A 15,077-nucleotide genomic window follows, 5' to 3' on the forward strand; every position below is an offset into this window, starting at 1 on the left:
AGGATTTACTGTTGATTGGATAACACATAGTAAGACTGATTTTTTTTTTACTGGCTTTTTTGGTTTTTGAAAGGAAAGGCAAGCCCTAAGGATCCTGGGATGTCAGACGGCTGCTGTGTGAAGTGTTGTTGCACACTGGGATATTTTGCTGCTGCTGTAGGACTGGCAGGGTGAAATCAAGGGCTCCTCTGAATGGCAATGAAGTCCAGGACAAACACGTGGGGCCGAGGACAGGATGGCTTCCCGCAGCCACTGCAGCAGGTCCAGCTCTGGAAGATGAAATAGGGGTAAGGTTTTCACAGTCTCCACATTGCCCCCCATGAACTGTCTGCTTTCAAGGGAAGCAACATTGTGTGAACAGTAATTCCCAATGCCCACAAAATCTGGGTCTGCTCTGGTACCCCTCTAGCAGCACGAATCTATGGCTCCAAATGTCACTGTATTGCTTCCCAGCTCATGAGGCACCTGCCTGACTGATTCCTTTACCCTTGTCCGTGTTCAGAATAGCTGTGCACCTATTTTACCCAGGCAAGCCAAGTGCAAGTTGTTTTTCATGCAGGATGACTGTGTGCAGCAGCACAGGCAGGGGAAAGCTGGAGTTTTGGCAAGCAGATCCTTAGTGTGGGGCAAAATGCTCGCCTGCACTCTGATGCTGATTTTCTCCTTTATTGGCTGCTCCTGAGGCTGCAGCCGGAGGAACGGTCTCCTGTGGAACGGCAGCTTTAGACAATTTTATTGGCTGATGAATCTGATCTTGCCTGGCCACCTTCCAGAAACACTGACTTGCCCGAGATGAGAGTGAGAGGAAGGTTGCTCTGCCTGGGGCTCTGAAGCAATTGTTTGGAGACCAACGTAACACCCATGCCTTGCTGCACGGTGAGTATAGAAAGACAGGTCCGTATAGCCACGTCTATATGCGTAGGGTGCTTCATGATCTGATTGCTGACACAATTAAATGTGAGGCTGCTCTGGACTGTGTCTCGTTTGCTGCTTAATTATGTGGAAATGTACTTGGTAAATGGCTTGCTGTCACAAAAGGCTCGATTAACTGTTGCAATGATCTGAGTTAAAATACTGTGTTTGTGTCCTACTCTGGTTGTTTCCTGTGCTGCAACACATTGATTTAAGCTTTTAGCCATGAGAGAGCAAAACGCAGCTGCAAGATGTTGATATTAAAATGTTTTCTTTGGTTTTGTAATTTTGCTAGTGGAAACTCAAAATACCAGAGCCGTTTGCTAATATTTGCTCAAGTCTTCTAAAAATTGCTGATTAATCTTGCCCTTTCTTTTTTAAGGGTAACTTCTGTTAAGTTTGATGCTATGGATCGTTTTGCAAGTTGTGCTCTGCCACAAAACAAAAATAGGGCAGAGCAAAGGAAGGGAATGTTTTTAATGTAGCCCCCAAAGTGTGTGGTCTCAAAGTGGCAGGATACTGCATTGCACCTACATCAGTTGCAAATAGCTCTACAGATAAATATTTCTGAAGAGCCCCCAAAAATATTGCTGCCTAAGGAACTGATGGTTGACCAGCAGCACTGGAACAGAATGAAGGAATGCAGCTTTTTAAACTGCAGCAGTCCTAACATATACAAAGATGCAGTTAATCCTGAGAGTGTATCATACCTGCTGCTTCAAAAATGATACTAAATAACCTGTTTCACTCTAGCAGCCTGCAGTGCCCCTGATACTTGGAGCGGAGTTTGAAAATGTGTATTTTTGATAGCTTTGGGAAACAACATTTTATCACTGTACTTGTTCAAAATACCTCTCCCTAATAATTCGTAGGGGTTTTTAGGAGAGGTAGTGCAGGAAGTGGGGTGTCAGTGTTTCCTGCAAACAGATCCCTGCTGAACATAGTGCAGGAACAATGTAGCTTCCTCAGAGCTAAGTCAAAGTATTAAATTAAAGCTGAGTAAAGCTAAAGTCCCCAAAGACTTCCCAAGATAGAACTTCCCATACTCATGGGCTGTGAGTAGCACAACTGTTGATGGCAATGATGCTTTTCTTCATTCTCCTTCCTGAGGACCAAGGAGGAACCTGAGCAGCTTCATGATTTGCCTCGGCTGGAATAGCTTTGCAGTACCATACTGGGGTGCAATGGATTCCTTAGGGAATCAGAAACGGATGGCATGGGGCTGTAGCCTCTTGGAATCACCTGCACCACAGTTGCCTTTCCAAATTGTGTTGAAGTTATGTTTTGAGTACTCTGGGAAGAGGACAGAGTGGGAAGGCCAAATTTGGATGTGCAGGAAAGACATGAACATTGATTTGCAGCTGTAGTTGTAGGGAGTCATCTCCCCATTATGTCCAAGTGGGGTAGAGGGGAGGACTCATTTGGTGGAATTCCATCTGTTTCAGCTCAGAAGTAAATAACTTCTGGCTCCCATGACAAGTGGGATGGCAGTCCATGAAGTCATGAGGCCCTGTTACCACCTGTGGTTATGAGTGAATTAGGACCTTTTATTAATGAGAAATGATGCAGCAAATATGGTTTAGTATGACTTTTGTGCAATTGTGCCATGTAACATTGACAAACTTTGGTTCTAAATGTCTTGTAAACAACTATTTGACCCTTCAAATAGTCTAAACTATGTTTTTGCTTGTTCCTCTGTGTCTGCACCATTCCTGTTCCTGTTCTTGCTGGCTGAGACTTCCAAGGCAGCCATGGGAAGCTGACATTCATACTCATTGGATTCCAAACATCCCTTCCAGAAATCACAGGCTCTGTCATTATAGGGAAGATGAGGCTGTTTTACACCTAGTTTTATAGATGTGTTTGTGATTTCCTGGGATTTTCTTGTGGAATCTGAATTAGAGCTTATCTGAGGTTAAGATTTAAGTTTAACAAATGTGAAAAGCATAGTATTGGCATACCAGCTCAGTACCTGTTTATCCTCCTGGAGAAGTTTTTTGTATTAATGTCAAACATGCATCTGTGAAGTTGCAATCTGTGGCTGTTATAGCTGTAATACTGAAAAGGGGGGAGGAAAAGTGAGTGAAGATGTGAATTTTGCTGGTTTAAGATTTAATTGAGACACATTGAAGGTAACCCTTGGTAGAAATGGAGCTTTGCCACTAAGTATGATGCCATTTATTTGGAGGGGAATGAGTGATTCTCTTGATTATTCAAAGGGCTTTTTGAAACCCTGCTACAGATGTGCTGCTGGTATGTTCCAGCATAATAGTAATCCTGAAAGAGCTGAATACAGGCTGCTTAGTTATTTTTGAGCCTTTGCCATCACTCTACATGCACAACAGGCAAAATGTTGGTGATTTCTGTCACTGTCAAGCCAAAAGTAGAGGTGGCCTCACTTTGGGCACCATGGAATGGATGCCCAAGGAATGTGCCTTGTGCCTGAGCTGTGTTGGTGGTCTCTGAGCAGTCCCAGGGAAGCAAGGGTGGCCCAGGGCCCTGTGGCAGGGCAGGGGATGAGGATCAATCACATGGGATGAATTGCCCTTTCCTGGCCTGGCCCTTAGCTTGTAGCAGTGGGAAGGCCATGACTGCAGCCACCCTCAAAACAAAAAACCAGATTTTTTTTCCTGTTCTGCTCTCAGTCTAGTGTGGTGCTTTGCACCCCAATTGCCTCCCTCAGCCTTGTAAATATTGCAAGTTTCTCAGCTTTGTTGGAGTAGATAAAAGATAAGGGCAGTTCTAGACATTTTATTTTGAGGGGAGAAAATGGAGAAAAGTAGAACGAGGAGGTGACTAAAAATATAAAGCTTGTGATCTATGTTAATGATTGTACTTGGCAATTCTGCAGAAATGAAACCAAGAGAAAACTATGATTCTTTGACTTAAGAAAGCATTTATATGGAAATGTTTTGGTTTTAGCTTAAGACCCGAGTTAAGGCAGTGGAAATACATTGATTTGTATTTTGACAGTTTAAAATGGCTTCTATGCAATGCTCTTACAGCATGTTAATTTAGAATGTGGACTTGCAAATTGCAATAGTATTTTAAAACACTTGAAATTCAGAATGACATGTTAACTGTCTGCAGTGATTTTATTTTTATCTTTGTTGGGTTGGTTGGTTAGCTTGGATGTGAATTTGTATTTCTGTATATGTATATAAACATGTATGTAAGTAGGAAGCTGGTAGGCAATATGCTTACATATATACCAGCATGTTATTGAGTCATAACATGAAATATTTACTCTCAGTATCCATGTGTAAAGTTAATGTGCTGTGGATTCATGCTAGAAGTAACAAGGCAAGAAACTTTATGCTCTGTGATACAGATAGCCAGATCAACAGTGGGAGTGAAAACTGGAATTGTTCTTCCGTTTCAATTACAGCCTGACAAATGGTGCATTCATTTTTCATTGTTAATAAATGGCCCATATGGCATCCTTTGATCACATGCTCTGCAGCTTCTGCAACAGTAAGGCATTTATTTTCAAGGAATACAGAACCTAACAATTGATCTCAGCTATCTGAGCAAAACATTGTCTTCAGTAAGGGAATGGACCCTACCAGGAGAAAGTACCCTAGGTAGCTCAGAGTTTTCCAGTCTGAAGGCTTGAAGCATGCTGCACCCAGCAGCAGAGCCAGCAACCTCCTCATGTTCCAAATCACACCGGATATAACTGGAAAAGCTCTTTCTCCACTCACAAATTCCATTCTTTCACAGACTACGTGAGGATGGCTTTTCCATGGTGCACAATCCAGCTTCCAGGATGCCTGGCATGCAGGGATAGAGAAAAACTAACCAGAGAAGAAATTTGGAAAGCAACGCAAAGCAAAGTTAGAATTTCTTTGTGTGTGAGAAATATGTATCACCAACAAACCCACCAGCCTGATACACACATCCCTTGGAATAAAGACAACCTATTTGCTTTTAATCACCTTGTTTATCATACCTTTTAGAAGCAAAACTTCTAAATCCATAGCCAGGACACCAGCTGGAGACATTCAGGAATATCTCCATGGAAATACTATCTTGGAAAGCAAAGCTTGCTGAAGTTTGCTCATTATTTTCTGAAGAGCACTGCAGTCTGGGAGAAAACAGGAGCTAGGCAACACCCTGTTTTCTACACCCACAGTTGCAACAGATACATGGGTGACAGGACCTCTCCAGAGCACCTCATGTTCTCCCTTCATGGTGTAGTTCTTGCAGCCACTTTGATCTTAGTGGGCAGACAGTGGCTGGGACCTTTCTGGGTGTTCCTACCATGAAATGATAATGATTATATACAGCTCATGCCTTTAACGTAAACTGAAGTGTTTAAAGAGCATGTGTGGATGTACACTTCTACTTCCCCAAACACAAGAGGTTTCCTCCCTCACAGTGTTCATGTGAACCTCCCAGGGATAAGGAGATGCAGGATGGAAGCAGGGGAAGGACAAGCCTGCTGGACTCTCCTTGGAAAAGTTTCATCAGTAAGACAGCAACGTGTGGCCACTTGTAACTGCAACACTGCAACACTGTCAGCACCCCCAGAGTAGTTTCAGCTTCTGCTTTTGCAGCAGCAAATGGCAAAACTGCACAGACTCACTCACCCATGACCCCATATAAGAGTATAAGGGGACACAAAGATTTGTGTCCCCTTAATCTTCTGCAAAAGATGGGCACAGTATGAAAGCTTAAATCCTAAAGTAGATGGTGCATTTCTGTACCATCATGTCATGTGTTTGATGAAATGTGGCTGGCTGAGTGTGTCCAGATGGGCATTGCTCCTTTGGTCAAGAAACCATTAAAATGTGGCAATTTGTGGAATCTAGGCTAAAATAGGTTCTCACAATGGAGAGCTAGTACAAGGCACAAAGTTGAACAAATTGGTCCCCACATAGGTAACTGAAGGGGGTGGGGGGAGGATGGGATGACTTTAAAGTTTATATGATAATTTAATTTGCTGATTTAGTGCTAATATAGAAAATGTTCCCCCAGCATACTTGGCTTCTCTTTTCAGCTGGCTTCTTAGGAAGAATTTTTTGAGGAAAATGCTCTGTGTGGTGTTACAGGCATGTAATTTTCAGGCTAGACTACAGAAGGATTATATACTTGTTATTTTGGTTTCCCTTGAGAGAGTTCTACAATGTTTCATAAATCCAGATGACTGTATAGGTCTTAGTGAATATGCAATTTGCCATATGGGATATATGCCGGTCAATGCCTCTGTTCTTAGAGGAGATGGTCACTAACAAAAATGATGTCTGACAGGCTGTTCCTTACTGTGGAATGATCTGTCTGTCATCTCCTCAGGTTCTTGTAAATTGCTGCGGCTCAAGATTAGGATAAAATATTTAAAAGTTGTCAAAAGCAGCTTAAAAGCCTCTGACCTTCTAGCTTTTAGAAATAGTTTAGGGGCTTATGATGTTGAATCCTGTAATCACTTTTGAAATGTTTTTCTAGTCCATCTTCCTTGAATGAACAGAAATGTCTATTTCCTACAAGTAAAAAGGGCCTAACTTTGGCCAAAAAACATTGCTGATCATGAACTTGCTGAAATCTGTGAGGAGAAAATATGGAATTGACTTGCTGAACTGATAAGATTTGTCAGGGATAGTCATGGGTAATTGCCTCAACCTTTTTAATAGAAAAGATTGTGCTTGGAAAAACGCATGGTAGAAAAATGCACCTGTCTCAGCAAAGGAATAGTGAACGCTTGCCCTGTGCAGGGCCAGGAGTTGGACTCAGTAGTCTTTATGGATATCTTCCTACTCAGGATATTCTATGATACCATGATTCTGTGACTTGAATTATTTTCCAGAATCCATGTTACAGGAAATGGGAGTTTTATCACAGCAGATTAGATTTTTATATTAAATGTTCCTGTTTGGTCTGCAAACTGAACCTCATTCCTCTTGACCTTATTTAATATGGTGGACACCAAAGTTTAATATAAAAAAAGAGAAGTATTATTTATTTAACTTCTTAACCCCCTTTTACATTACAAGGCTGTGGCTGGGTGGAAGGACAAAGGTATGATGCATGAAAACATGAATGGTTTGTGTTCAAGCTGATGTCTCATGTTGGCTCCAACATATGGGCATCACACTTTCTATCAGGGTGTCACAGAAATGCCATGAATCTCCTATATGCAGGTGACTTCTACCTGAGAACCAAGGTAACAAACATGACCCAGTCAAGTGTGTGATAAATATAGGCACCCACTGCAGCAACTTGCACCAACACAAGCTCTGAGTCGCAAGCAAGACACGTGGCTGTGTCTCAGCAGTCAGTCCCTGCTCCAGGCTGCAGTTCAGCTGCACTGGCTCCCAGGTTATTGCATCTGCACCAGGCATTTGCATGGTCCCAGAAAAGGTCTTGTCTGTGTGAAGTTTTGATAAAAGATGGTTAGATTTCTGCAAAATGAAACTGAAAGGAAATTAATGCTAAGTAATCTGGGAGATGTCTTTCTACCCAGGCTTTATTAATAGTTTCCTTCTGTGGTTATTTACTTACATTTACAGAGCTCAGCAGAGCTATTCCTTCCTCTGGTTTTATCTCATGAAATTCCAATGTAGAGAACTGTGATTCAGGGATGACACAGTGTGATGTAATTTAACTATAGGTAAGGTAGCTTAATTAACACTTACAGCCTGTCTTAAGGTGAGCTTAGGATATGCAATTTTGCCTTGTGTTAACAGTCAGTTTTTCATTTATGTCTTTCCTTTACCACTGTAGCAATGGAAAAAGACCTGAAATACTCTTACTTGTCATGTAACCTTGCAGCTCCACAGTGGGACAGGGAATGCTCTGTTCAAGAAAAATCAGTGTTTTGGGGGAAGGATTCAGCAAATTAAGTGGGAGCCCGTTTTTTCTAAAGGCTGATTCATACCAATGTGAAGATCCTCATACACTGTGGAGCAGCACTGTGCTGATCTCAACAGAGCTACTTTGTTTGATGGGGGTTAAAAATCCCAAGTGTGTGTGATTCTCTTCTGCTGATGCAACTATCACCACTGTGCCTGGGGAAGGTGCCTCTCTCTCTTCCTCTTCTCTCTTTATGGCCTAGCAACCTTACAATGCACTGTTTGTCCCCTTTGTATTTTGAAGGTTGCCCTTGCTCACGTGGCGAGCTGTGGCTCAGTGTTGCTCCTTGTGTGAGCTTTGATGCCATGAGCTTGGCAGCAGGGACAGCACAGCAGCACTGGCTTTGCTGCAGCTTTATTGCCTACACTGAGACCCCAGGGCCTGGTTTGCCCAGCTTAGCCCAGGCTGCCATCTCCCTGCTCACTCTGTTTACCTCCACATAGCAAAACTGTGCTTTTCTCCCTGCAGCAAGGCATATTGAGGTGGTAGGAGTTATGCTGGGATGTGCTCCCCTGCTGGCAGTGCCTTACCATGGTATACTGAACTGGGCTGCTTCTTACACGTGGGAGCAGGAAAAGCCTGTCCCCAAGCTGCTGCTCCTGCTCAGTTTATAGTTTTAAAAGGCACGGTCTGCTTGAGTAGCCCTCCTTCTGTGTTTGTAGGTCAGACAGAAGTCCCTGTGGGTCAGCTTTACATCTTCAGCTGTAAATGTAGGTCAGCTGGCTGCTGGGCAGAGTGCTCCTTAAAAGCACAGCTCCTCACACACAGCTTCACAGTACATTGCCTTTGCTGGTCTGTAAGGAAGCTCCTTTTGCCAGCATGGCAAGGGGTGCAGCTGCTCTCCTGACACTGGCAGTCCTGCCAGCATGAGAGCAGAGTATGTATTGGTCTAGGTGGAGCAGATATGCAATGGGAGCAATTTCTGCTGTTTCTGACACTTTGCTTTAGTAATGAGAGATTGATATCAGGCCTGTTAATGAAATTAATTATCATAGGATGTGACAGTGTCTGTAAATCAAAGCAAGTCCTTCAGTTCTTCTGTGCCCAGGCTTTGTTTATTCTGATACTAAACCTAAGATTTGCTCCTTCCTGAATCCTAGAGAGTCCGTCAGAAGTCTAAAATCTGGGAAAGAGTCTCAGGAGCTCACAAGGAGCCAGTTTAGTTCAGTTGCACTGTTGCTTCCTTCACAGCACACATGTGGTTTACACATTCCTGCCTGCAGGCTCTAATCTTGGCTGTGACACTCATTATGCTTTATTTTTTTTTTAGCTCAGTTCCCTAGGAAGTTGAAGCTTATGCAATCCTTATGCAAAAGGAATAGCCCTGAAAGGTTTCCCAAAAAGACAGCACAAACCAGCCAATGGCTTCATGAATCAGAAAACTTATGTTAAGTTGCACACAAAAGAAGGTGGCTGGTGCAGAGCTTCCTTTGTCCATGGCTGCAGGGACCCTCCAGCTGCCTGTAGAACCATGGCAGGGTATGACTGGGGCTTGGATGACCTCCAGAGGTCCCTTCTGTCCCCAGCCATTCTGTGATTCTGTTGTCCAGGAAGCACTAACATTTCAGGAAAATTCAGCAGAGGGGGACAGCTCTCAAAGGCAAACAGGTTATGACAAGTTTGAGAGGAAGGCTGTGGCATGCATGAGGTTGTTGGCATGACTGTGCTTGGAATCACCAAGTTCATGATCCTCCAGAGCCTCTGGTGGTTGGTGAATATAGAAAGGAGTAAGAGGATACACTGGAAGAGGTTTGTGTGGAAACACAAGATCTATTAGGTGGTCTGTAGGGAGATAAGGAGGTGCTGCATCAATGCACAGGGTCTTTCTAGACTTATCACCTCTCCTGGCAAGACACCTTGTCTGCAGTGCTTAGAGAGAAGGGGATGCACATGTGGCTGTGGTAGTTAACTAGGAAAGGAGTGTGGTGCCTTTTGTGGATGTTACATTTGCTTTCAAAGATGCAAATTTGTGGAGACATCATCAGTGGGGCCAGCAAAACAAACATAATCTGTTTGTAATATTGTAGTCCCTCTGCTCAAAGTTAGGTTGCCAAATTTCTCAGGGAAGAAAAGCCTTTTTAAAAAACTCAAACCTAAAAAAATTAAACTAATTTTCCACCAATATCTTTATTATTGAGACTTAATATATTACTGCTTTATTGAAATTAATTTATTTGGCTACCAGAAAGAGTAAAACAAATTCAGGAAAAACTAAGAAGAGGGGTTTTTAAAAATGAAATATCTTGCATTTTTTAAAGAAAATATCATTCTATAGTAGATTATTGAGACTATATGAGATTAAGTCAAATCCCATTAAATTTTTTTGGTTTTGTTGCTTCAAGAGAAGTATATTACTTTATCCTGCTCATGAATATTCAGTTCACTCTTTTTTTTTGTTAACTGCCTCCTCCTCCTTGAGCACAAACCAGAAATGCATAACCCCACATGGGAAACTGAAATACAAAATTCTACTTCAAAAAACCACTGCTAAATTGATGCCACTTTAATAAGCCATTTGCAGGGCCACTTCACTTAAAAGAAAATAAACCTTTAAGGGCATCCTTTAGGTCATCCTGACCTAAGGTTAGCTCTGCTGAGGCAAGCTGTCTGTGTCCTCAAAATAAGAGAAGTATCTAAAGCTTTGAAAAAAAAAGTACCTCAGACATAGGTGCAGGACTTTGACATGGCATCATTTGCACCCACATTTGGTGGGTGCTGCCAAAGCCAGTTGAATTCACCACCTGGTGGGCACCCAGCCCTGTCAAAGTATCAGTGACATCTCTTGGTCACCGGCAAGGACAAATGCCATTTCAGCTTCATTCAACTGTAAGTAAATACATGGTGCTCACACAGAAGTTAGTTACCATTTTTCTGCAGCAGAGAATTGGGCCAGTTGGAACCCCTTTTCTTTCGCCAAATTACATAAGAATAAAATAGGGTTTAATAAAGGAAAAAAACGTAGCATTAAATACGGATTGTCCCTTACCTCCCCAAAAGAAACCAAAGACATTTTTGATTTGACAGTAGATATAAAAACCCTAATTTTTTGCCTCATTTCCTTAACCATAACTAACAAATATGCAAGGCTAACTCTATGTATGTTAGCAGTCATTTCCATGTGGTAAAGGAGGAATTTCTGGTCAGATGTTAAGAGTACTGGCCCAGGGAAATGACTGAAAAGTTTGATCAAGGGTCAGTGCTGAGAATATGTCACAAGTCTGGATGTGTGACAAGCTGCCCAGACTGCAGTGCAAGGCAGAGGTAAACCTGTCCAGCTTGGCCCCAAGTTCACCCATCAAAAAATCACTGGCAGGATTACGTGCAGCTTTCTACTTTGATGCTCCTTGTTCTGCCAGTGTGAGATTTGTTCATCCCCTGTCCCTCATGATGCAGGAGGATGTGTTTTGCCAAGCTCATCAGCTTCCTCTGAAAAAAGCATTTCTGTCCTGGCCATGGCTGGATGCAGAGTAAGATTTATCTGAGCTGCCAGAGCTGAAATGTCTGGAGATATGTTATTGTATTTCCAGGGAGAGTCCCATATACTGACTGTGTGTATCAGCTGGACCACATCCCCAGAATCTCTGGGAAAGAGAATAAAATGGCACCCCTCTGAAGAGAGGATGTCTGGTTTTGCATGCCCAAGGATCAGTCAGGTGCAACACAAAAGGATTCAGTGTATATCCACACCCTCCTGAGCAAAAAGATGTCTGTCAGAGGGTTCTTCCCTTGTAAGGGTCTGCAGAGAAATAGTGCTCTAAAAATGCTTGGCTGGAAACACATTTGCTTTTATAATCTACTAGATAGATGCAAACAAGATTTCATCAGGAGTTCTGATGGATCTAGGCAGATACAGAGCTGCAATCAGACTGTGACCTAACCAAATCATGTCTTCCTTGACTCCTCTAGGAGCTACCTGAGGTTGATTGGCTTTTGTTACAGAAATCTATTTGGGCAGCAGTGAGGACGAGCAGGGAGCAGATGTTCAGGGAGCAGTTTCCTCAGAGAGGAAAAGGCTTTTTCCTGTGACTGCTGTAATTTCTTGAATGGTGATGGAGAAGGTGCCTGAGCTTTTCTGATTACTGCAAATACATACATAGAGCAGGAGCTGGGAGTAGAAAGGAAAGCTTTAGAACTGCCTGCTTTGTTGTCAGTTGAGGGTCAGGCTGCCAGCAGTCAATGCTGACAGTGGCTGTTTTAAGTCAGACTCTGTCAAGGTTCTGAAGGTGGAGGGAATGTGCTTTTAGAGGCAGGGCAGTGACCTGGAAGGAAGCAGCCAAAGCACTGGCAGCAGATGAGATGTGGGTCAGAGGCAGCTCGGAGCAGAAGGTGCTTGCTGAGCCAGGGCTGCCTGGCTCAGTGGGAGGTGGGTGCAGGAAGAAAATGAGGTGTTTCTACATGGCCACTTCTCTGTGCTATGGTCTGAGAAGAGGGGGGAGTTCTCCTCAGGCATTTGAACCAGCTGAGCTGTACCTGGAGAAAGAAGTCAGGTGCACCTGGTTTCTGGATTATTCTTACCAAAAACTGCAGTCTGGGAGCTATCTGTCTTGCCTCCTGCCAATGTACTGGGAGGACTTTCTTTCCCATGCCACCTGACTGCAGCTGTGGATATTGGCAGTGTATGTTGCTGTGAGAGGATGCTGTGTAGGAGCACTCAAATTGCTTCCCTTGGCTGTTTCTGGGTACCAGGAGCAGTATAACTGCCTTAGATCATCCCCAAATGTGGGCCAGTTAACTTGCCTTACAAGAACAACATGGTCAGGAGGGGAGCAGTATCTGGAGGCTGTGCTGCTGGTAGTGCTTGGTTTACCTCACCCATCCCTGCCCAGCTGTGCATCCTGCTGAGGGTTCTCTTATCAGAGACAACAGCACATCAGAGGCTCTGCTGCCTGAGAGTCAGCACTGGGGGTGGAGGATAAGCAGACAAAATAATCTTTACATGAAAGAGGCTAATCAATCACTGAAACAACTTACCAGTGCTTGTGGGGGACCCTTCACCTCTTACAACAGCTAAATAAAGATGATGTATGGGTTTTTTTAAAATATAAAATACATATACATGATTTCAGTGACATTTTCTGCCTTGTTCCAAACAAAAAGCCAGACTATGACCAATGATGTTCTGTGGCCTCACACAAACAACTCTATACATAATTTATAGAGTTCTAATAAATATTTGAAGTATACTATTAATTTTCTCTTGAAATATGTGTACTCTTATGTCTGGATCCTTCTTTTGATACACAAATAGATTTAATAACAAGTTAATTCCTCATAGCTAGTGACTTTCATTTATTCTGGCATAAAACAACTAGTATTTTTCCAAGTCTTCCACAATCTTACAAAATTAAGAATGGAAAGCTGAAGGGATGTTTTGGAGTCCAGAACTGCTAAATAATTGAGGACTCAATGTGAAAAAAAATAGTATCCTAATATTAACAGAGTTGAGCATGAACTGCAGAAAGAGCAGGAATTATGTAAATTAGCAGATTTTGAATATGAATCCCAAATCCACTGAACAATCTGGACTATCTTCCTGAGGAAGCATTTCACCATGCTTCAGGCCCGTTTGGGTCTCCTGCTTCTTTTCCATACACCTGCTCATTGCTCCCAGGTGTGGCAGTCAGTGGCCAGAGCTGTTTTTAAGCATGATGGGCTGTATTTTGCTAGGATGTATCTTTGTGTAGGTTACTAGTGATTTCCAGGAGGCAGCTCACCAGGACTGCCTGGAGTAGCTGGATCTGGGTTTTTTGGCTTTTTGATGTGTGCAGCTGCTGTTTTCCACATGCTTCAGCAAATGTGGGATTGGAACCAGGCTCCACTTTGGAGGGGACTGACACAGGAAGGAAGGCTGCCTGCAGTGCCAGTACACCCTGCAAAAGGAGCAGGAGGGCCAAAGGCATCAAATTTTGGGGCTGGGCAAGATGCCCAGTCAGGAGCACAATTATTCATGGCCTTGCCTCTGCTGTATTTGTAGTCAAGGAATTTTATAAACACCTTATTCATGGTTAAGTGTGTTGTCTTGTTAGTGACAGTCTTATGTCATATCCCAAAGTCATATCCCATATCAAGAGCTCTGCAAATTAAATTGCTACTTTACATTAGACTTTTTTTCCAGTGGCTGTGAATTCCTTAGAGGTGCTTTGCTTTATTAACAAGAGGAGTGTGTGCTCTGCCAGAAGCTGAGAAGAAATAGGTTATGATTTCTGGAGGATAGGATTTCAAAAGCCCTTGTAGCTGCTAAGGTAGAGTTTAAACCTTTTCTGCTTGGGCCTTGCAAGTGCTGTGCTTGCCAGGTTGGCCCCTGGCCTAGGAATGTCAAACATCAGTTCTCACACACTCATTTTATGCCTTGTGGTTTCCTGGGGTGTCCACAGAGGGAACACACCACTCTGTGCTCAGACACTGGTCCCAATAAAGGTCCAAATATGCAAATTTAGGCCTACTGTAAGCTTTTTGCAAAAACTCTTATAAATTCACCAAACTGAATTCTCAAGTTCTAGAAACATGAATTATTCTACTTAAATGATTTCCAGTTACTTCAGGATTTAAGCCAGGCATAGATAAAGCCAGCAATATAGTGAAGTAAATTCAGGGAAATGGAGTTCAGTTATTTTTAATTTGGGCAGCTGAGCCCTTCTCTTCTATCAAACAAAACAAAGTCCTTTCTTTAGTTGTTTCTGGACATGCCTAGAAGCACTAATATTTTTGCAGCTTGATTTTTAGTTTCTTTTCACCTCATATTCCCTCTGCCTTGAAGAACAATGTATACCCCTAGCCATGATATTTAAACATGCAACCCTTTTCTTTGGCCTCACACTAGAAATGTTTTTATTAGATAATATTTGTCAGTGTCATAGTTTACTTGACAAAGTGAAAACTCATTGTGGTAGAATATAATCTCAACCCTGGTCTGACAGTGTGTGCTACATGGTCCTGTGCAGGGTCAGTGGTAGGAAGCAAGGATAGCTGGCCCCAATTCACAGCAATTCTGAGATTGCAGCTGAGATATTGGCCACTCACAGAAGAGAGGATACTGCCAAGGAGGTTTTATCACTGTTTGCTCTCAGTACTTGCTCAGGATTGAAGGGCTGGCTCTGGAGCAGGTAGATGGGGAAGAGGGAAAAACTCTACCATGGGAAGTCCTCGTGTCTTCTGAGAATACTGTTTAGAGACTGAATTTTGCTGCATTTTTAAGTCAACAGTGGGGCAAGAATTAATTTATCTTTTTTTTTTTCAGAGTGTTACAGGAAAAGCCAACTTTACCTCCCTTATGTGATTGCTTTTAGGATGTTGAAGAAGCATTTGGCATAAGAAGG

The 15,077-nt window shown here is 42.8% G+C and overlaps 1 protein-coding gene across 1 annotated transcript in view; it reads left to right on the plus strand.

Annotated features, from left to right (window-relative positions):
* The first annotated feature begins 760 nt into the window (after window positions 1-760).
* The window catches only part of OSBPL5 (oxysterol binding protein like 5), a 174,410-nt gene continuing 160,093 nt past the window's right edge, over window positions 761-15,077 (plus strand). Inside the window, exon 1 of the mRNA XM_036383434.2 lies at window positions 761-876. Coding sequence (XP_036239327.1) covers window positions 862-876 — 15 coding nt within the window. The 5' untranslated portion in view covers window positions 761-861. The remainder of the gene's footprint in view (window positions 877-15,077) is intronic.

Source organism: Molothrus ater, chromosome 6 (genome assembly GCF_012460135.2).
Source record: "Molothrus ater isolate BHLD 08-10-18 breed brown headed cowbird chromosome 6, BPBGC_Mater_1.1, whole genome shotgun sequence".
In the NCBI taxonomy this organism is placed as follows: domain Eukaryota; kingdom Metazoa; phylum Chordata; class Aves; order Passeriformes; family Icteridae; genus Molothrus; species Molothrus ater.